The 22,686-nt window shown below is 43.3% G+C and overlaps 1 protein-coding gene across 3 annotated transcripts in view; it reads right to left on the bottom strand.

The window, feature by feature from the left end:
• Positions 1-22,686, bottom strand: part of foxj3 (forkhead box J3) — a 67,404-nt gene that overhangs the window by 8,365 nt on the left and 36,353 nt on the right. For all 3 annotated transcript variants that reach the window (XM_037252670.1, XM_037252669.1, XM_037252671.1), the window contains 5 exons: positions 13,088-13,162; positions 9,688-9,771; positions 8,156-8,257; positions 3,630-3,758; positions 136-307 (listed from right to left, as the gene is read on the bottom strand). In XM_037252670.1, coding sequence (XP_037108565.1) covers positions 136-307; positions 3,630-3,758; positions 8,156-8,257; positions 9,688-9,771; positions 13,088-13,162 — 562 coding nt within the window. The remainder of the gene's footprint in view (positions 1-135; positions 308-3,629; positions 3,759-8,155; positions 8,258-9,687; positions 9,772-13,087; positions 13,163-22,686) is intronic.

The following is a 22,686-nucleotide window of genomic DNA, read 5'->3' as shown; positions in this document are numbered from 1 at the left end:
GGAGCAATATTATGCATTTTTAAAAATATATCTTAAATATACCGTATACACAGAATACATATGTATGTAGGAGCTCCACTTAGACCAAAGTAGATTTAATCATAAGAATGAATCTTTTAGAGAGATCAGACTTACCTTGTTGGCTGAAGGACTGCTCAAAAACGGACTTGTAAAGGCTGCGGAAGGAGGCACTGAGATCTTCAAATTCAGAGAACATGACCTGCTTGTCTCTGTCGGGCATGTTGTACTGGGACTGGGGTTGTTGGAGGCTCAGAGGTTGAGACACGGGTTCTGGGTGACTGCTCACCTGGTGGGGAGGGAGGACAATTACAAAGTTAAGAGGGAAAAAGTCAAAAGGTCATAAGGTCACGTTACAGTGAGCCCTCATCTTTCCCCGCTAAAGGGCACGCTGGACGATTCATTTGTGAAAGTAAACAACAAGCTAAGCTAAAGTTTGGCTGCGTGGCGCTCAGTCTGTAGGGGAAGTGCCAACGAGCGGCGCAATACAATGATGAAACACGCTCATGAATAATACAAAACGCTTTCTCAGAGATACTTGCTGCGCTCATCTGGTCGTCGAAAAAGCGCCAAAAGCAGCAATGCCATATTTCACAGAATATTGGAGTTTGTGTGTGCTGGCGAAACAAGACTGCCTTATTGTGCTTGGTGGAAGTAGTGATTAACCAAAGTGCAACAATCCAGGTTAGTGCTTGCCACCTTGCCTCACAGCTATATACAATATCATAAATTCGATTGGCCTCAACACTTACGCCGATGCTCAGGTGGCAAACCAAAATGTATTTAAAGGGAAAATCAATAGCATTAGCTTGTGCAAATGAGACACCATTTGACTGTTATATGCTGGGCGAGAGATGGCGAGTCGCGATCCCCAGCCACGAGTTTGAATCTAAGGGATTGATCATCTCAGAAGGGAACTGAGACTGGACCTGTCCACCGAGGACCAGCACTCGCATTAAAACATACAAATGAGGGTTTTATGATGACAATTCCAATACCGATCATATGGATTAGCTGTCAATCCATACAAATGCGCACGTACACAGGTATGCTAACACCTTCCTATCTCGGAAAAGAAGCGATAATAAAGCTGGAGTCTTTTCTGTAAGAACGCGTAAGCCAGCCAGCACATCCATCAGGTTGAGCCGATCGATGGCTGGTGCCTGGAGCAAGGGAACATGGGAGGACCACACCAAAGAGAGAGGGGCCATCTCTGGTGGGAGGGCATCAGAAGAAGAGCCTTTGTCTGCCTTCCAGAAGCGTGCGGCTACAATCACTCCCTTCGCCTTTTTGCGCTTCCTGAGCTTGGAGCTCAGGAGCGTGTCCACCCCGAGCGGCGCTCTCCACCTCCGGCTTCTTTGAACGCATCCTCTGAGGCGGTTCTTGATCAGATGAAATGTGGGATCGAGACCACCCTTTGCCAACGCTATTGTTTCATTTGGATTTCTAAGCGGCTGCGGTGGATCAAAGAGAATGTACCCAGAAGATGTTTCTTAGGAAGCTCTGATCAAGTTGATTTAGCATGCTGTGAATTCAACGACATCAAACTACATAATGTTGCCTTGAGGACAGCTGACCATAATGATAAACGCCAAATAGGGGCTAAGTACAGCTGTATCTTAACTTACAAGCGATGATAATAGAAAATGTGGGCATTTTGCACCCACCCACAAAATGTTTCTTTTTATGACTTAAAATGACACCTCATCTACAATTCCCACCTAATTCCCATGGAAAGTTGCCAATTTGGAATAGTTCCAAAAACCCCCATCTTTGCTTCATGGAATGTTCCACTAACATGCCAAATATGTCAACTCTACAAAATGGCAACAAACTACCTACATCTACCTCACAACAATACTAAATGTGTCTTGTCATCTGGTTCACTAGTATTGGGCAACAATGTGACCTTTGAGTATCAGATTTTACGATTTCAAGTCTCGGGTTAATCAGGTGCGTAGGGAAAAGGAAGTAGAAGAAACTGGCAGCTTCCCATTGGTCAAATGACAAGAGAATGGATTTTTGCAAATTATCGCTGAATTACGACTAGACTAACGAGCCCGTAAAGTGAATTCATAGATTTGTTTAGGCATATATTATACATGTGTGAAAATGTGTCACGACTGAACAGTAATCAATTGTGCAAAGTGTGAAACTGTTTATCACCAGTTTTAGTTTTCCTTACATTCAGGACGTTGTTAAAATGAGGCCAAGTCTGGCATGTGTCGCCTCCCGCCCGTTAAACGACAACACGTGGGGCCTACCTCAACTGATTTAAGGTGGGAGAAACGTAATGGAGGGGTCGCCAGTCAATCGAAAGCCCCCGATCGACAAACAACCTTACATAATCACATTCACACATTTCAGGCCTTGAGTTAACCTAACATGCACAAAACTGTGGGGATCAACATTTTAATTGAATACGTCTCGGTCCGTTTCAGTCAAAAAGGAGATTATTAGCTTTGTATTGATTTTGTGTGCGTGTGAGAGACATTCATAGTCGCAAGAGATTGCATCAGTTTGCCGATATTGGAAGCAATACAAGTAGGCTGCTGCATACACAATGAGAATAAAGTTAAAGTTAAGAAACAGAGAGGGTGGGGTGGGGTTGTGCAGCTAGCAAATTACACCCTTCCCACTGGGACAAGGTAGGTTATTTTTTGCTTTGTGCTGAGTGCCCCAAATCCCTCATTATTATCATTAAATAAAATATGTATACGCACAGCAGGTTTGAAAAGCACCTGGCTTCATTTTATTGCTTTGAAAAGTGCAGCTTGGCAGATACAAATGAAGCCAAGTCTTCAAAAGTCGTACTTGAAGCCAGGACTCTATTGCATAGTCAACTTTTTATAAACCCTTAAGAGAGCCTTTTAACATTTTGGGACATTTATTGATTTTGTGGTGAATGAAAATAGGCAAATTATAAAATTTTTATTTCTCATAATTAAATTTGCAAAGCAACAAAAATATTTCAAACAAATTATTCCTGGTAACACTATTTTAAAAATTGAAATTGTTTTTGTGTTCATCCTCATTTGTGCAGACTTAAAAGTGACTCACAAAAAAAAACCTGCAATGTTGAATGAATGTAATCCTTCAATTGTTATTAATTGATTGACTTGTTGAATGAATGTAATCCTTTAATTGTTATAATATAGGCGATTGGTTTTATTATTTTTTTGTTTACGATAACTCACTAGGAGGCGCCGAGTCAAATCTCATTACAGGTCCTCACGATATTTTTCTCTGCTTTCCCCCAGATTCCAAACACATGCATGTTAGATTCATTCAAGCCTCTAAATTGTCCGTGTGTGTGAATGACAGTGTGTGTTTATGTGCCCTATTTACAGCAATTTTGAGCATTTGCGTGAGAGACGAAAAAAAAAAAAAAAAAAGTGAGACGCTCTTAAGGCATAGAATCATGTTGTGGTGTGAGTCAGTGAACATGAAAAAGTAACAGCTATTGTTCCTCTTCGCTGCAGCAACAGCTTATTATTTAAAGGTCGGCGTAGCCCTGCTCGTATTGCCGTTCATTTCTCAACACTCCAGTCAACCATATTTTGGATCACATTAATAAAAGTAGAAGAAAAAATGGTGTGGCCCCATCTTACCGGCGTGTAGCTGTGCACGCTGCCCACACTGTTGAGATTGACGGAGGCCAGGCTCTGATCGGACAGGCTGTTGTTAAGGCTGCTTCTCGGACTGTCGCTCCCTTCCTGGTCCGTGTTGTAGAGTGCCACCTTGAAACACACACACACGCACAAATCACAGTTCAATTGTTGCTAATGGTGCGTTCCGACGATGATGATGGCTGTGAAGTTCACCGAGATAATCTGATGTGTTGGAAACAATGTCATAATGGCTTTTCTCTGTGTGTGTATGTGAAAGAGGAGTTGGATGCCATCTCGAAACAACGGAGATATTCCCATCAGTAAAGGTCACACTGGTGGCGATGTCAGCCGCATCTGCTCACCGACCGCGAATCCGTTTGAGACGGCCAACAAAGGATTTTCGGAGTTGCCGCCGACGCTGACCTTTCGATGAGAGCGGCAAAAAGCATCCGAAGTACTTCAGCAAGACAATCTTAATCACCCTCCAACAAACTTTCATTTTAACTCATGAGCAATAGTGCACAAAATATACCTCAAAAGTCATAAGAACTTGGTTATTGTGACAGTAAACACATTACAGCTATTTGTGTTGTGTTTTTTTGGGAGGCTGGAATTGTAAATTGTATTACCATGAATTTAAAAAGAAAGGTTTGAATGACAAGCATGTTCACAGAACAAATTAAACTCAAATCTCAAGGCGCCGTGGCTTTTGTGTGCTGATGGGAAAAATGTCTTTGAAGTCTTTACAAAACTGGACCAAACTGTGTTCAATGTTAGCAAATTCCACCAAATTAGGAAAATCCCACATATTGAGTTAGAAAGTATTTGGGAACTAGCGCATGGGGTTTATTTACTGTTGCGAGAAAAAGGAATGACAGCAATGCACTGACGTTGTTTCTTTGGATCGGTGTGTGTGTGTGCACGTGCACGCGCGTGTGTCCACCCGTGACCGAGGGCAGCTCGGTGGCTTCTGCTCATCAGTCAGCGAAACAGAGCAGGCCCTGTGCTGGGCACAATGAGGCAGCAGAGACGCGAGCCTGGAGGCCAGCGGGACACTGAAGTCTCTCTTGTCTACCGACCGAGCCACCAAGGCCACACGGAAAAGGCAACAGATTGGCCCGGCTGACCACCAGACTGGTTAGAAAGAAGGCCAGCCCCGTCATTATAGGCTTTTGATACGTGCGCTGGTGGATAGATAGAAAAATCATGATGAAAAAAAAACCAAGATGAAGCTTAGACGCGAAATCCAACAAGGTTCAAGGAAGAGAGGGAGCGGAGCTCATTAGGGGACTGCAGCCTCCCTGCGCTCAGTGTGGGCTCGGATCCAGTGTTCATTAGCGTGAAGGGGAACTCAATGAAAATCAGCCTCGCCATGCTAATCAAAAACAGGGTGCCGCGCAAAACGTAAATGTTATGCAGAGTGAATCATAAAAGTTGCCCAGCCGCAATCTATTTTTACACCGCTCGCCCGTAAAGTGTGATTATTTTAAAACCGTGCCGCTCTGTGGTTTTAGGCATACCCCCAGAAAATGCAATATGGACTCGCATACATGTGGCGTGCACATTTCTGCACAAAAAGGCACATGCGTGCGAGCGCTTCCACGACGATGGCTGCTCACGCACACAAAAACATAGTGAGGAAAGTCTTCTCCTCCAAACCAAATTTCGCAGTACCGGGATTGACCAGTGGGAGGCGGGAGAAAAAGCGAAGGCCTGATTATCTCGCTTTAAACATTTACAATTGTCAGGCCTTGAGCATTTTCTGAGAAAATCACCATAGGAAAAATAAAAATGCTCTCGCATAAATCGCCCCCAGCAGGACAATCACTTAGGATAATTATTTATAGACAGCTGATACTCATATTCATATCGATTATTAGTCTACCCAACGATTTATATACCGTATGTGTACCTGGATTTAAACATTATTTATATTTATTTCCAGGGAGGGGGGGGGAATACACAATCCAGAGACAGCCAACAATCAAGTCTGATGATTTTCAAAGGAAGGGCGGGAAAGTGCTCAAATTGAGCCCGCTTATCGTGTTTAGCTTGCATTAAACACAACTGTCAATCATGACTGTTTTCCAAGCAGATTGAGCCATAAAAAAAGTTGAAGACACTCCACAGCCGCGGGACAATGGCTCAGGGTAATACATTCAAAACTCATGGCTTCGCTGACTGCTCATAAGGGAAAATGTTGGCCCGATTATCGGCATGTGTGCATCCTGTTTTAGCTAGCAGGCAAACAAGTCTTCTATTCTCAGCAGTGTAATAAGTTTTGTTCAAAAAGTATTTTATGATCTAGTGCATGAGATGTTGGGAAATCAAAGATGAACTAGCTTTCTCCTGACTGAAGAAGAAAAGGGAGGGAGGGGGGAGGCAAACAGACTTCCAAGTCTTCAGGGTCACACCTCTGTGCCACAGCTTCATCACATTCATGCCAATGTTGATGGCCACTTCAGTGGAGGGGAAAAATGTGAGTCCCAAGTGAGATAGACACAGAGAGAGAGGGACAGAGACAGACAGACAGACAGACAGACAGACAGACAGAGCTAAAAAGAGAGAGAGTGAGAGAGAGAGAGAGAGAGAGAGAGAGAGAGGGAGTGGAATGCCCGACGGGCCGCAGAAAAGAATAGAGATTCTCGCTGGTGCCTTCCGCGTCTGCCATTGGTCTGTGCACAAAAGCGGGAATGAGGGACAGAGACTGGAATAGAAAGAGAGGGGGAGAAAAACAGAGACAGGGAATTCCTGTGGCTTGGCGCGCCGTGCTAAAAGAGGCGTGGCCTGCCTGGCACGTGTTTACAGCGTCGAGGCGGTCGGTGAGAAACAAGCTTTGCACACTACGTGCATCCATGTCTCCTTCAGACTTTATCGTGATGGTAGGAAGAAAAAAAAAAGAATCAACAAAAGAAGATTTTTGTTGCATATTTCCGCTAAAAATTGGGTTTAAAAACACGTGCAAAATTAATGCAATTATTTATTATTTAAAATGACTATTATTATTATCTGACAAAATTTTAAGTGTAAAGTGAATGAGACATTTTGGAGTCCCCCCGCTTCCATTATACAAGAATTTGAGCGTCGTGATTCACATCAGTGATAATCACATCACTCATATTAACAATTGTGAGTTGATTATTTCCAGACCCAAGCCCGTTAGCTCGCAAGCTAGCTGGTGGCTAAGTGGAAAGACAGGAGACATAAGTAGAATCCATTTTTCAATCAGGGATGGTGTCACGCATTACGACAGACATGGCCACACCATTCGAGAGCTTTGTTTACAGTCTGGAAGCTTCACATTCTATAACATATGATATAATCATCCAGACTAAACAAACAGGTTTGTAAACAACACTGTTGTGTGTTATGTGTCAACAAAGACATATTGATTTCTGAGTTTTTGCACTCGAGCCGTATGATGGATATATGGCCATGAATCTTAGCTGTCAAAAGGGTGTACCAAGGAAACAGAGCCATGAATAAAGTGCATGTATGTTTCGACGCGGTGCTTGTCAAAACAAGTGGAAACCCTTGCTAACATACTCTGCGTGCATGTGCGCACAAGTTACAACACACGCTGACATCGTGGCCTTCGCCGCACAACTCGGGAGCTCAAGAGGGCCCCGTCGCACACACACACACACGCTGGCATGTATACAACACGGGGATTGCATGCTTGTACGCTCTTCTTTTTTTTTTTTTTTTGGTAATGCCTGCTTGCAAATGAATAAGTGACTCTTGTAGGCTTTCTAAAAGTACTCCTGAGAGCTGCCCCCACTGGGCCCAGAGGATGAGAGCTTAAGGTTAAAAAGCCTATTTCAATTTCAAAGTGAATGGCACACTCGCAGCTAACAGCTCGCCATCCCCATAGTGGATGTGTGAGTACTCCTAAGCTTTTTTTTAAAAAAACGAATAAAAAGCAAATCCTTGTTTCCTCTCGCTTCCGCTCGCATTTAAAAAAATAACGCACAACGAAGTACCTGTCGTTCATCTATTTCGTCACACGCCCAATCGGGCAAATACTATCTGCATGTACATTTTGTTGTTTAACAATGCAAAATACACTTTAATCTGATTAATCGATGGTGTACTCAATATTATAATCAATTTTTGAAATATTTGCCAGCTGTAGACCTATTTAACGGACTAGTGGAAGAATTGTGTCAAGCTTTCTACATTGTCTACTGTACGGGCATTTTGTAACTATAACGTGATCAGCACAATATGTATATCGGATGGCCAGGTTTCACGTTGCACGCAGCCATGCGGGCATCGTGTTGCCGAGCGCAATCCAACGGGAGCCCGCTGTTGTGCAGGAATCAGGTGCCGGCGCACACCTCCTTGTGTATTTTGGTGTGGGTTGCGGATAAGCTCTAGGCATGTGCGGGTGTGCGTGTGGAGTGCTCCTCTCTCTGCGAGGAAACTGTGCAGTAGGTGGTTGGCAAAGTGGGCGGGGTCAGGGTGCAGCCGCATAGCCAGGTGCGTGTTGGGGGAGCTGGAGGCTGGAGGGCCGCCTGTAGTACCTTGTTAGTCACAGTGTTGATTGCCAGCGTTGGAGAGGCACTTCCAGAGATCATACACTCCATCCCCAAAGACTCCGACTCCAGGCTGTATGGCGTAGAAGCCTGTGTGTATGTGGGGGGGGATTGGACGTGGGATGAGGAGACACAAAGAGGAAGGAAATAAATAAAATGCAACATAATCCAATTATTAAACACAAGCAGGTTGATGTATTTTGCCCTTTGTTCTCATCCTGCCGCAAAATGTAGACCGTACCTTTTATTTAGGTCACATTTCAAGCGTGCGCTTCTTAGCGGGAGGACAAGAGAAGCGCACATCAGCGTCATCATGAAGCGCGTCACGCGTGCCCGCCGCGTGTGCTGTCGTCAAAGATAACTCCGGCGTGCCCTTCTGCCTCCGAAAAAGTGCTTACGCTAAGAGGATTGGCTGCCAACAATACCATTTTTAATTCATGATAAACACTAAATGAGATTTCCCAAAGTCTCACTCGTGCCTTCTGAGACTCTTAATGGAATTTCTTGTTTGGTGGGGAGGGAAAGAGTGACAGAACAGACGCACGTCGTTTTCTTTTGTGCCATGCCTACGTACAAGCACACCACAGATGCACCGTAAACAAACAGCAGGCATACATCATCCTCTTATACGTAGAATATATTGAATTTTTATTGGTACAATTAATGAACCTATTTTAATATATATAATAGGATATTTTAATGCAGACAATTTTTTTATTAAAATGATTTTTTCTATTATATACATATATAATATAATTACATATTTATTTTATTAGTTTTACTTATATGAAATTAGTTAGCAAATAAGATAAGAAACGTTTCTACAAATATGACATACATTGTTTATGCTAATATGTCAAAATGTGGCAGGGACACATATTTGCGTATGCAATATAGATGAATGGTTGACTCATTTACCAAAGGCAACCAACAATAAAACATTTATGCAAGATCTATTTTTTAAAGGGTATTTTTTAATGTCTGAGTAAAGTTTGGCGGGGACAACGGGACTAGTATGTGCGCAGATCTACCTCCAAACCCCGGTTTAACAGAACTTTCAGTTCCCGGAGGACTGTGGTCAGCCACATCGTAAGGGAAGCTTTTCTGAGGCCGCAGCGCTGAGACGCCCCGAGGCCAGTTCAAATGTGAGCGGCTCGCTTAAAAACCTGTGTGTAACGCTGGACCATCCATAATTAAAAAGCCAGAAGCTCAAAGTAGTGCGCTGCATTAATTGATGTTGGTAAAATAATAAATAAAAGAGGGAGGAGGCGCAGATGATAACGCGTGTAATGGCTACCTGGGGCACCGTTTATTAATAAGGCGCCCACTTCATGACAGGCTCGCGAGGCAGTTACATAAAGTCTGCATGCGTGTTTGTGTGAAGAGGAACGCTGGAGAAAGAGCGGGGGGGAAAAAAAATGAGGGCGATAAAAGGGATGTAATAAAGTCTCAGGACACTTCATTAGGTACACTTGCACAAGTAACATCAGGATTTTTCCCCTTCCTCATGTCGCACTCACCCGCTCTCCAGACCGCGGCCTCTTCTTGGGTCGCGTTGGCAAGGCGTCCTCTTTTGGGTTGGTGTCAATAGCCCAATAAGAACCCTGCAGGCAAAGGAGAGCAATGTCAGGGCATGAAAATAAAATAAAAATGCTCTCCTCACATTTGCACATGGCTCGCACTGAGATGTCACAATAGGTAATGTTCTATTAGCCTGCTAATAGGATTTGACATTGACTGCGAGCATTAGCACTTTGCAATGTCTTGTATTTAGATATACAACGTTTTTGTCAGTAAGGAAAGACTCGGCTTCCTCCACTGAGGCTGGCGAGGGGCAGCTGCCGCTAAGCTCTTCCTTGAATCTTCACTTCCTCAGCCTCAGGTGAGCGCAGCATTGTTGCCAAGACGGCTCTCAAGCCGGGAAATGAAGAAGAGCCTCCCTGGCCGAAAGAAGCTAATCAAGGAGAGAACAGTGCAGGGCAGGCTGACTGGAGGAGGGTGGGCTGGGAGTTTTGGGGGTACGAAATTCGACAGCCCCATCCTGCATTATTTATCTTCTGCATTTCATTTATTTTTTTTCCAATGGTGTTGCTCCTCCAAGGCAACGTACACTTGCTAAAAAAAGTTTTTTGTTCCCCTTAAGGCTGTGCGGCTTTTCGAATGTATTTTTAATATTTTATGATAAGAAAAAAAAATCTCAATTGTCAAGAGAAAGTGAGATCAGGACCTTTTAAAATGACTTCCCCAGCAGAGAGAATAATTGATGCGTCCACCAGAGAAGCTTAGTGAGTATTCATAAAATAATAGCGTCGTACACAATGGCCTGTCCTTGTTCAAGGGAATTTTTTTTTTTTTCACGTACTCTGGCCCGGATGCAATTGTTCAAATGAAAAGCCACGCTTGGCCAATATTCATCGAGGGGGTGCGGGGTGTGTGTATGGAAAATGATATGTTTTAATGTGCGCCAAGCTTTAGGGTCAATTAACGGCTCCTCAGAGGGGTTGAGAATAATAATTCACATGCGCAATCAAGCCGAGAAAAGGGGGGGGGGGGGGGGTTATACAACGGTAATAAAAATGCAGCAGCCTCATTAGAAATTCCGCATCATTGATAAAGGTGAGGCGCGTCGTCACGGCAGTCGATCCATGTGCGTCTTATAATGCATGTTTCAAAACGAGGAGTCGCGCAGAAAAAGTCGGGCTGAGCTCCGTTGCTTTTAATTAGTGCGGGGAAGAACACTTTAAGTTAACCCTCGTGGGAAGAGAGAGTTGCTGCATTTTTTTTTCCTCCCCACCCCCGACGCCCACCCCCAGAGATTTGGCAGGAAAAGAGAAAACATATAAAGAAGAGCCATTAAATTATTCACAAATATTCTGCAACATAGTGTTGGCTCCACAGGAAAATGGCAAAAAAAAAACACCAGTTTCTCTTCAGCCATAACAAAGCGGGCTGCTTTATCAAAAAACATGGAGTGTTCCTGTAAAAGCTCAAATTCTTTTTCACTTGAGTGTAATCCAGTTGCTCTCAGCAAAAATTATTTATAACATAAATTTTGAGCATTAGCATAACCGGTGTTGCATTACAGGATAAAGTCAATAAGAAATAATGATAAAAAGTAAAAAAAAAAAATCAATAAAAAATAAAAATAAAAAAGTTGGAATTTTGCAGAAATTATTGCATTATATGTTAGATAATTCCAAAATACATGAAATACATTTCTTCCTAAAAGAAAATCAACAAAATGTGCGTCTTGCAAATTTATGACAAATCCCATCGAGCGATTCAGTAATCAGATAAAAATTGTGATCCTAATTGTCTTTTTTGATTGCTATCTTCTTCTGTATGGCACACAATTCTTCACGCCTGCCGATTTACATGCAGTCAGGTGGTATTTTTGCGCCGTTTAATCCCGAGCATCTCCCAGACTGACAGACGCAGACTTTGCTTCTCCTATCTCATCCGAGCAGCAGTTTTCATATTCCTGCCACATTACAATATTGATGCAACATATCAAGAGCAGCTACCGCCTCTTTGAAGTTGTCTTGTGCACAAGGGGGGGGGGGGGGGGGGGGGAGAGGGGAGGGGAGAGGGCTGGGTGGGGAAGGGAGTGAGGAAAATTCCAAATTAAACATTAAGGATGCAAGCACGTTGGCCGTGCATCTGGAATGGGATCCATACAGCAATAGATTATTTTGTATTTAGTGGAGCAGCTCCCAAGAGTGTCAATATCAGAGGATTACAGCAAAACACGAAATTAGCATTCAGTCCCCATCCTCTCGTACACAGCCAAGCGTGGCTCTCCATGCATGTATGTGTGTGTGCGCGCGCGTGTGTGGAGAGGGTAATTATTTGTGCCTATTTTTTTTTTTTCTCTCTCCCCGGCATGTGTAGCAAAGGCTCAGATAGAGCCGGGCTGAAACGTAGCTTAGGATCCATATGATTAGACCTACAGGATGTGTAAAACGGGACTAAATATAGGAGCTGCACTGTCATGAAGCACCTCGTTGGATGGGAGCTAATTATCGACTTGATGTCACAAGAGACGGCAACGTAAATGGGCCGACACTAGGTGGTCCCACTGAGATTCAAATGTCAAATTAACATTAGCAGGGAAAAAAAACAAGTGAAGCGTAGGAGATTGGTGCCGAATGCTTTAGCGAGCGAGCGTTTTGACAAACGACCTTACTTAAACCCTGTTTTGACTCGGTCTGCGGCAGTCTGACTTTTTCTCACCTCACCCACATCTGCTGTCTGAGCTCGCCTAATAACAACAACAAAAAAAAGGTCTCTCCTTACATATGAAATGCAATCCTGCGGGGGAGGCAAGCTCCTAATAGATTAAGAGCGTGCCATGCATTTCTCTGCTGTCAAGGTTCTGGCAGGGATTCAAAGTTAACATTTTTCCAACACAGACATGATATGAGCCTCACAAAAAAAAAAGAAAAAAGAAAAATAAGAGGAAAAAAAATTATGTTGACTATTGCCAGCTGTTGGTACAAACCAAACATGCTCCTCCAGGTGTATTCTTTCATTATATCGCATGTTATTTTAGGTTAGGTTACATAGATAACTTTATTGATCCCCATGGAAATCAATAACAGGAACTACAAAGAAGTGGGAATAAAAATATTTCATGAGAATAAAGTCATGCTATGAAGATAAAAAGTTAATTATGAAAGGAAAGCAGTCGGAATGTTACGAGAACAAAGCGTGGATAAAGTCTTCTTTTTGAGAAAATATCATTGGCATATAAAATACATGTTATATTATACGAAAATTAGTGAGAATGTAAGCGTGCATCATATGAAGAGAGTTTTTGAATTAACAAAAAAAAAAAAAGAACAATGTTGTTATGAAAGCAACAAATATCGTAAAAGCAAGAATTACGCCTTTGGTTTTAGGATGCTGTTCCAATCTCACCTTTCCCGGATCATCCTTAGAGCGAGGCACTTTGAGGAAACACTTGTTCAATGACAGATTGTGCCGTATCGAGTTCTGTTGGGGCAAAAACAAAGAGAGACAGGTGGAGAAGGTGAGTGGACGTACAAAAACAAATTCCAAGAAAGAAAAAGTGTGTCTTGTATTTTTTGGAGTTGGAGGCTGGCATGAACCTGTTTTCACTCGTTGCATAAGGTCAATGGGTGCGGTAGGGTCATTCGTCAGGTTTCATTTGTTTGTGATTGTCTCTAGACAATTATTTTGAAGACATTCTTAGCCCGAGTCAAAACTGACCATATGCAAGGAAAATAAACCGAATGTTTGGGTTAGAGTCCTTCCCCAAAAAGTGGAATCTATGACGGCATATGAAATTCCACATGCGCCAAAAACAGGAGCCAAGAGGAGTCCCACAATGGGATCGTAGCAAGAGTTTGATATTAATTAATACTCCAGCGGGCCCAGTGGGGGCAGAAAATAAATTATGCAGATCATCATCCCAAAGTTAACTCATTACACGCTTACAAGCTACTCCACAGCGGATAAGAGCGAGCTCCAACCAGCTGTCTCGTTGGGATGGAGAGCCAGACTCAAGTAGCCACCGGGGCCACACAGAAACACACCGGGAAAAAAAAAAAACGGAGCACCATGCACCATCATTTTATTTGGGAGTGCTATTGACAGATGGCCAAGCTAAAAAAAAAAAAAAAAAAAAAAAAAAGAGTTCTCCGTTCACTAACGGACGCTGGAGATGAGTGATGGGAAGTGAGCCGAGACCCCCAAGCGCACGAGATGGTTCGACACGAAAGGCAATTATACCACAGGAGGGACAATAATGACAGACTCGTTGTGTGATGCCGCCAATCGCGCCGCTGTGAAATGCCAATGGAAACCTGAGGATGCTTTCAATGTTCCCCGACAGAATAAAATGAGCCTCGCAGTCAGTGCCTGGAGGGGAAAGGAAAATTGTACCTCAAACTGTCTGTTGTGAGGAGCACTTAAGAGATGGAAGCGCGGCTGCTCTTGTTCGAAGGCAGCGCAACGTGGCTCGAGAGACACAATTCCAATGTTTTGTCCGCGACGACACGATGTAAGGGGACATAGAAAATCGAAATTCAATTGTGCTTATTACACTCCATTACAAAATTGGCATCATCGGAAAAATACAATTGATATGCATTAATATATAATGCACTATGTTTCTTTAAACAAGGAAAACTTACTTGAATTTGATCTTTTTTTTTAATAAATTTAGTTTGGAAGTTACAATTAATTAATTACAGTATTTCAAAAAATTAATCTGTCTAAATATTTTCTACACGTTTAAACATTTTCTTGTTTTGCACCCAAAACAGAAATGTTATAAAAATAAATAATTGTGAATTCAATGACGAGATTATCCAACGCTGCATTTACGATATCCCAAAGTTTGGTTTGAGCAATGCATGCTCTCCTGGAATTTCTTCACGTTTAGATAGAACAAAAAAAGGGGGGAAGTGAGGTCAAAGAGTGTTGCGGGAGGAAGATAAAGTGAGTCAGACAGTGCTCACTGCAGGGGTCCTGCACAAGTGCCACTCAGCATCTACCTGCAACCCCCACAGAGCCCCTTCAATATCTGACCTTAGTCTGCAGGTGTGCTGCCTCCCACACACCTAAAAAATAAATAAAAAAATAAATAAAAGCTTTGCACACATCCAGAGAAACTATGGTGATTTAACACACCAGGACAGGAGTGGAGGTGTAAGCAGCTCCTCCCTCGCATAAACCCCCGCCCTCCCAACGTCCCCCTGCCGAGGAGCGCCGGAGCTTAGCAAGAAGAGCCGCTGAAGGGAAAAAAGTAGGTCAGGCTGACCTCTGCGCTCGGCACGTCAAACATCCCGAGTGAGCCAAAGGGACAGGCCGCGTCAGAACCGGGCTCCTCACAGCTGGGGGACCGAAGAGCAACCCCTGGCGTGCGGTCAGGGAGCCCGGCGAGCGGCACACTGGGACAGACACGTGTAAGCAGTGAGCACAAGTAGCCGCTATGACATCGGCTTGAGTGCCAGCGACTCGAGAGGAGCACGGGGGAAATCCGTGCCCCAACTCTGGACATACGTTACAAAGCAGGGGCTCTTACAAACCAACAGACACAGTAAATCCCACAAGTTGGTACTAAATACATTGAACTGCATATTTGGATGTAATTGTTGAAAACATAAAAACAAAGGCTGAGAACTACAACTGAACTGTTTTCCCCCGCCATTTCAGTTTTGCTGACTTTTGGGGCGCCACGGCCAAAACAAAGCTTTCATTCTTGTCTTAGCTGGTCAGTATAAAATGGCAAATTCAACCCAAGTTGACAATAATAATAATAATACAGGAAGACCGGAATTGCAAAAAAAAAAAAAAAAAAAAGACAGACTGCTATCATTAGAAATTTTACAGAGATTTACAGATTTAAAATTCCATTATTTCCATTGTGGTTGACCTTTGAGGTTCCACTCTTTTGAGTTTACATGAAGCATTCCAAGGATCAGCTAAGGCTCTAATATGACCTACAGGTGCTTTTTTAAGTATTTGGATTAAACTCCTGAAAGAGGCAAACTTCAACGCCGCTGGATTTGCTGCCTTCCTGATCAAAGAGCTGAGAAGTGGTGGGGGAAAATAAAAACAGGCAGAGGTGAGCCGTTCCAGAGACAGTGGTTGAACATTACAATGACTGCCAGCACAGCAGCTGCTCATAAAAGGCAAATATGCAGAGTAAACTAATTCCTGAGATCCATTTACGTCCCAAAATAAAAAGTCCTGCCACGTGAGTGAGTTATGTACGCTTGAATGACGCAGTCCAACAACAGTATCCAACATCCATCTTTGAATTGACCTAAAAACAAAGCATATGAATGTTTTGGTGTAGAAGACATCAACTCTGTGTTTCCCTGTCGAAAATCTTGAATGAAGGCTTCTGCGCGGAGGAGTTCTACTCGCAAATCCAAAGAAAACATTCTTGTGAGCACTGTCACTTTGGAAGATAGGACCGCAACCTCTAATTGACCTGTCAGCAAACCTGAATGATGGAGGGATATAAAATACTGGACCAGTGCGTGGATGGATGAGTCAGACAGCCTCAAAAACACAAGTTTAAAAAAAAAAAATGTTTGGCATCTCCGGAGTCAATGGTCCAGTGGCCGTGGCAAAACAGAGCTTTGTCCCAAACACGAAAAAAAGAACTGCCACCCTCACAAGTGACTTGACCGCAAAGCACTTCTCCTTTTATTCATTCAAGCTGAGGCAGAAGAGATGAGTCAGTCCAAATATATACAGGTCTTTTGGAATATTTATTTTATTTTATCCTCACCACTATAGACAGGGTGTAGCTACACAACAGGTAGTGCAACTTGATATTTAAGCTAAATAAAAGCACAATTGCAGAAACAATAGCAAGGATTCATACGTGTTGATTGATCCCAAAGTGACTATTTGTCTTGAATATAAAGTTCACCAAAACCACGGATAGGTCAAATAAGTGAGGGTTGAATGTCAAAAGATTTTTGGCACTATTATGACCAAAATCGAGTCAAAATCGATGAGTCGATTATTTGACTTAGATTTAAGGACAGACTTGCACAATTTTCAAGTGACTGTGTGCCTTTCCTCATGTAAATACTAACAGCACACACTGTGACGATGAATGAAGACAAACCCCCCTGAAAAAAACGTGTTTCCCACAAATGCTGACAACAGAGTTCTGGAAAGGCTTCACTCTGGCTGGAGTTTTCATGCAAGTCTGTTTTGAGTTACCCAAAATTGAGCTTTTGTTCAGCACTTGGTTGAAAGGACAAAAGGCCCACTGCAATACAACACACAGAGTGTTTGTGTGCTCAATGCCTTCGAGTTAGTCAAAGCGAGAGCGGCGCAAAATTATTTTTAAGACACCAAAGTCGATAAAATGAAAGATAGTCTTGTTCGTAATGGCCTAGCTTGTTTTGGGTGCGTGTGCGTGAAATCAATGCAAAGAGACAAAGAAAGCGTGAGCCGGCACATAATACAGGAAGGAAGTGTAATTTTCGGCTCTTCGGATGGACCCCGTGGCAAGCCCACCAACACAGAACGTACACCTCTGCCTTAGGGGATCTGCACCGAGGCCACGGAATGTAGCACATCCACCGGCTATTTGTAGGGGATGTGGGAAGAAGGCATGTGGGATGCCACAGCAAGCAAGAGTCTTTGTTGAAAAAGGAGAGAGAAAAACAAAAAAAATGACACGCCTCGGCGCTTGGCTGTGGATGGTGACAGAGCACGCCGAAACTAGTAAGGTCAATGAGAAACGTTCCCGCATTGTCTTGAAAACTATTGTTACAAAGGAGACTGTTTTAAAACTGGCAGATTCATGCTCCAGGTATGATAAAAAAAATTAAGCAACATCTCATTTTATGTAAGGTTGCTTAGGAGAAGACCACAAAAAAAAAAAAAAATCCCCAGGTCATCTAACAGTGCACTGAGGTATTATATTAATTAAAACCCAACAGCCACTTCTGCAAAAGCAGATGACACCGTGGGGAAATTCCACCATAGCCAAACCTCCCCCCCAACAATGAGCATTTGGTTAAATTAAACCCATTTCTCACTTTGGGCCACCGATAATGAGGACAATGCATGCAGGACGGAAATTGGCTTTATAAGAGATGACCCATGTTGATTTCGAAGAAGTTAGTTAGCAGCAAAAACTTGCTTGGAGGCTTTTTTGAGCAACAGGCCACACATGGAGCAAAAGAATTAAAAATAAAAAATAAAATAAAAAAGCCGACGTGTGTTGTTGGCTGCAGAGGTGCATAATGGCAAAAGCACACAGTTGTTAGATAGGCGTGAACCCCGGTTTCAAGCAACGCTGCCTTATATGAATAAATAATATCCGAGTTTAATTCAAGGATTTTGCAACTTATGGAGCCCAGACAATCGACGAATGCAACACAAAACCTGTGCAGCTCTCTCGAGGCACATAAGAAGTTTATGAATGCAGCGCCAAGGATGTTGCCGCTTCAACACAAGCGCCGAGGGTGGAGACCAAACGCTCCCATATATCAATGTTCTGAACTCAATCCAACCCACATCCGGCACGCTTTTTTTTTTTTTTTTTATACACTTGCTTTTGTTGCCGTCAGGCCACTCGTGGAATAGAACTGCACAAATTTAAGGAGGTTGTTAGGGGTTCAGAGAAGAAGCAGACTCCTGCATTATTTGTGAGGTGCACTTGAGGCACCTAGCGTGAAAGCTACATTTAACCAGGACTTCCCAAAAAAAAATAAAAAATTTGTGGTGATGGGGTTGGTGCTCCGTTAATGCAACGCTGAATGGCAGGTCACTCATGAGGCATGGCTTGATCACAGCAACGCTTCAGAGAGCCGCCTGTCTGCTGCTCCTTTCTCTAGGGCCACTATTTGTGTCCCGATCTGTCTCGCTCACATTCAAAAGCGCTTTGTTAGAGCACCGGTCATGCCACACGAACCCACAATGCCACGTCGTGCACGGTGCTTCCATTAAATGGATAATTTCACCGCATCCCTGACCTTCCGTAGGGCCATCGCTGGCAAGAAGTAAATTGTGCCGCTTATGCGCCTCCTTCAAGATTGGCAGTCATTCACAAGGCCAACCAACTTGTCAATACAACACACCTGAGATGCGAACTAAGACCTGGAATTACTCGTACCGCCCATGGGGATAAGAAAGAAAAAAAAAGACTTTATGAACTCTCACAGTAGTGAATCTGGGCAGAGTAATGCAAAGCCCAGAAAGTTCCAGCTTTAACTGTGTATCTCCATTCTATGACGATTTCTGAAAATGGTTTCACTAAACAACAAAGGAGAACTGTTTTTTTAATTTAGTATTGAATTTAAAACTGTTATTTGCAAATCCTTTATATCTTTGGAGAATGGAAGGTCACAAAAGTTGTACAATAGCAAAAGTAAATTGCGGCGCTTGGTCTCGAACAACGGCATCACTGGCGGCGGCGATGACTTGGCATTTTCCCTTCCTGAAACAAGCCGAGGCGGTAGATTTGGGAAGACCAAAAAAGCCTTTCAAACAGCCCTGCGGGAAAATCAGACCCAGTTTGATTACATCAGAAAGCAGTGTTTTAGAAAAAAAAAAATCCCAGCCACCAATACAATTCCTGATTACGCCACATTAGTTGAAACGGGCTTTTCATGGCTCTCATTATGAACTATAAAGGTGAAAACACATTTAAGAAAGTGGTGGCTGAACACCTGCCAACATCCGCTGACAGGCCTTTTTTTGGCAAAGTGTACAAACATTTCGTAATGAAAGCTCATTGAAAGCGCCCTTTCTTTTAAGCTGGAACGCTGTGACCAGGCACATTTGTTATGTTGTGCTATACAACGACACAGTAGCTTTTCCATGCTTTGTTTTCCTGGACATAGTTTGTCGAGGGCCCAAAAAGAAATACACACAGCCAGATTGTCAAAGAGGAAAACAGACTATGTGGCTGACCACTGAGACAAACCAGGAAACTACAAACCGACGATATACGCAAAAGAGGGCTTTGTGTCGGTCGGCTCTGTAATTTTCTACTGCGTACACACTGCAGCAGCAAGCGGCGGCAGCGCAAGGCCAGGAAGGATTGGAGGCAAAGTGACGTCCCCCCCAGTTTATCCTCCCTGAAAGCCTTCGCATGCTCTCAGTTCCACATGAGAGATCTGATGAAAGCCGTTTGTCAGTACGCCACTTAATTATCGGCCTGAAGAAGAGGAAGAAGGGGAGCCTCCGACGCTGGCCTCTGACAATGGCTCACAGCAGCCTGCTGACGACAACGTGCGCTAACAATGAAGAAGCGAGCGCTACGACTAATGGTGACGGGGGCGGTGCCAACTGTCCATTTAGGAGTTTGGACGAATGGCGAAGCTGCGCAGAAAGTCATTGTGTGCCACTTCACTGTGCATTCTTTTCTTGTGTGTGTGCTTCAGCGGCATGGGGGATACGATTGCTGCAAAATGCCGTGCCGGGAATATCAAAATATGCTAAACCTCAACCTCTACATAAAGATAGAGCCTATTTTGTTAGACAATAAGAATGAGAGGATGATGAGACGAGATGGGGAAAAGAAAGAATTTGGGAAACACAAAGGAGACAAATGTCTGAAAATTTTAATTTGCATACCCTGTCCTTGTAATAATACCAATTTATATTTCAAACCCTTTTCTATGTCAAAGTGAGTTCGTTTTTCGGTTGGATGGTTATACCGTTGCATCTTCTGAAATCGTCCTTCACTGTCTTTAATCCACTCATGTCTCACCCTTTATTTTCTGTAGCGCTTGTTGTCATTACGGTCAAGGGTAAGATGGAACTTATATCTCAGCTGACCATTAGGCTGATGCATAAAGATGTAGGATTGTCTGGGGAAAGCGCCAAAGAAATCATGTGGCAACTTGCAAACTAATCTCATTGGATTCTTGGGTTTTGACGAGAAGACATCATTGTGACATTCTGCCCCTGAGGAAACCACCACAGACAGTAAATCCACAAAAGAGGGGCAAGCAGCAGCATCTTGCAAGCCACATGACTGAAGCATGACAGGGCAAGTCGACCTAAATATTTTCGTCATAATAATATTCATATGTGTGAATTTAACTGGCAAAATTCACCTGTTTTTAATCCATCTGAGGGGGCGGCCATTTTGCCACTTGCTGTCGACTGAAAATGACATCACAACCAGTCACAGCTCACCAGTTCTTTTAAATCTGAGCCGTGATTGAGACCTTTTTTTTTTTTTATTTACTTCCTCAAATTATCAAACATTTTCCATGTGATCCTCCACTAAGAGTGAAATCCAAGGTGCACTCCGCTGTCCATTAGCTGACTTTATAGGGAACTGCTAGACTTGCAGACCCATTAATAATATACAGCGGTGGTCAAAAGAGGCCAGAAACCTCCGTGCGCCCGCCATCCCTCCACGCGGCAACATTACCGCACTAATTTGGACGCAATTAAGAGGTGGGGAGAGGCTGTGGCCTTGCGGCTGTTGAAGGACTTTGGATTGTCAGCGCTGTGGGCAACCAAAAAAAGAAAACACGTGTTGTGCATTTAGTGAATAACCTCCACAAAGGGTGCGGGGAAAAACAAATTGCCATTTTCCATTTTTTTTGTCTTTTACACAACTCAAAATGTCAACCAAAACAAACCTCTGCAGTTCAAATCTTATTAGACTTAAGCTTTGCTAGCGACTAAAGGATTAACTCACCAAGTGAGGTTTATTAAGTCAGCGGAAACGACGACAAGTGATTACAAAAACGGAAAGTATAATGATGATCACAGAAATGCTAGGTGCTTTTGCAGTAGTCAAGCAAGAACAACCTGCCCTGGCAGCTAAATATAATATGACTAAAGAGACAAAGTTGAGACCTCTAATTACAGAACAAAATAACAATGAATCAACCATCCACGACAAAATGTTTAGGTGAAGAGAGTTACTGTACTTCTGCTTAAAATCATCCTTCAAATGAGCTAATTTGAGCCTATAAAAAGCTCCCCTGCCACAAAGTCAATCATACCAATGGAAAATTTAGAGTTTAAAATAAAACGATCATGTTTGATTTTAGAATGCGAAAGGAGGTCGCAGTTTAAATCTACAACCTCTCGAGCCTGAACGTGCTAACGTCTGCCCTATCAAAAATGAATGATAATCACTACATTAATCTCAATACTTATGCCTATGAATAATGCAAATAACGCTGTGACAAAATATTCAACCTGAATACAAATTTCAAAGCTGCCAGACAGCGAGCGGACCACGTCGACACTTTTACATACGTTCCATGCAGTGTTTCAACACTGTCAAGCGTAGAAGACGTGACATTGACAGATGTGCAATTCCGCCTCCGATCTTCACGTGTCATGTCCATGGCCAGCGTGACCCGCGATTAGCCCGGCCCGACGCTCACTTCAACAAGCGCGCCCGTCGATCCAGGCGTCGGGGAAGGCGGCGCGGCTCGTTTTGGCATATCATCCATCACCCGTTCCGCTCGACTGCCGCAGCTGTGCTGTCGTACCGCAACACGCACACACACAAACACACACGCTGACCCCACTGAGGACACGCTGACGGGATGATCAAATATCAAGGACAAGTGGTTGCTTCATTTACAAACATACTTTGAAGTATTGACATAAGTGTCAATGAGTTGCATTAAACAGCAGTTAAGTAAAGCCATTCATTAAAATAAAAAATGTGAGCGACTCAAGTGGGTACGTGGCGCAGAGGGTGAAAGCAAGAGGGGGGCGTTAAATAATTGCTGGAGCGAGGAAACTTATATTTCCAGCGTAATTGCTTGCCATGCAGATTTTATGAAAACGCCAATCATCGGGCGCCATTCTGCTCCTTTCATCAGATGTGAATGACCCGTTGTGTGGATGTCGGGCGGCTCCAAAGGTTGCACACCACTGAACGTGTACTGGCAGTCTCAGGTTGGTACACTTTGGATTTCATTTCAATTTTAAAAAAGATCCTTCTCCTGCCTCTGCCAATTAGTCCTCTAACTACGGGTACTATCTTTCACTGCATGTACGCTACAGTGGTGCCAGATAAGCTTGTTCTT

The sequence above is a fragment of the Syngnathus acus genome, chromosome 5, assembly GCF_901709675.1.
Source record: "Syngnathus acus chromosome 5, fSynAcu1.2, whole genome shotgun sequence".
Lineage (NCBI taxonomy): Eukaryota > Metazoa > Chordata > Actinopteri > Syngnathiformes > Syngnathidae > Syngnathus > Syngnathus acus.
This window is presented reverse-complemented; position numbering and strand designations above follow the sequence as displayed.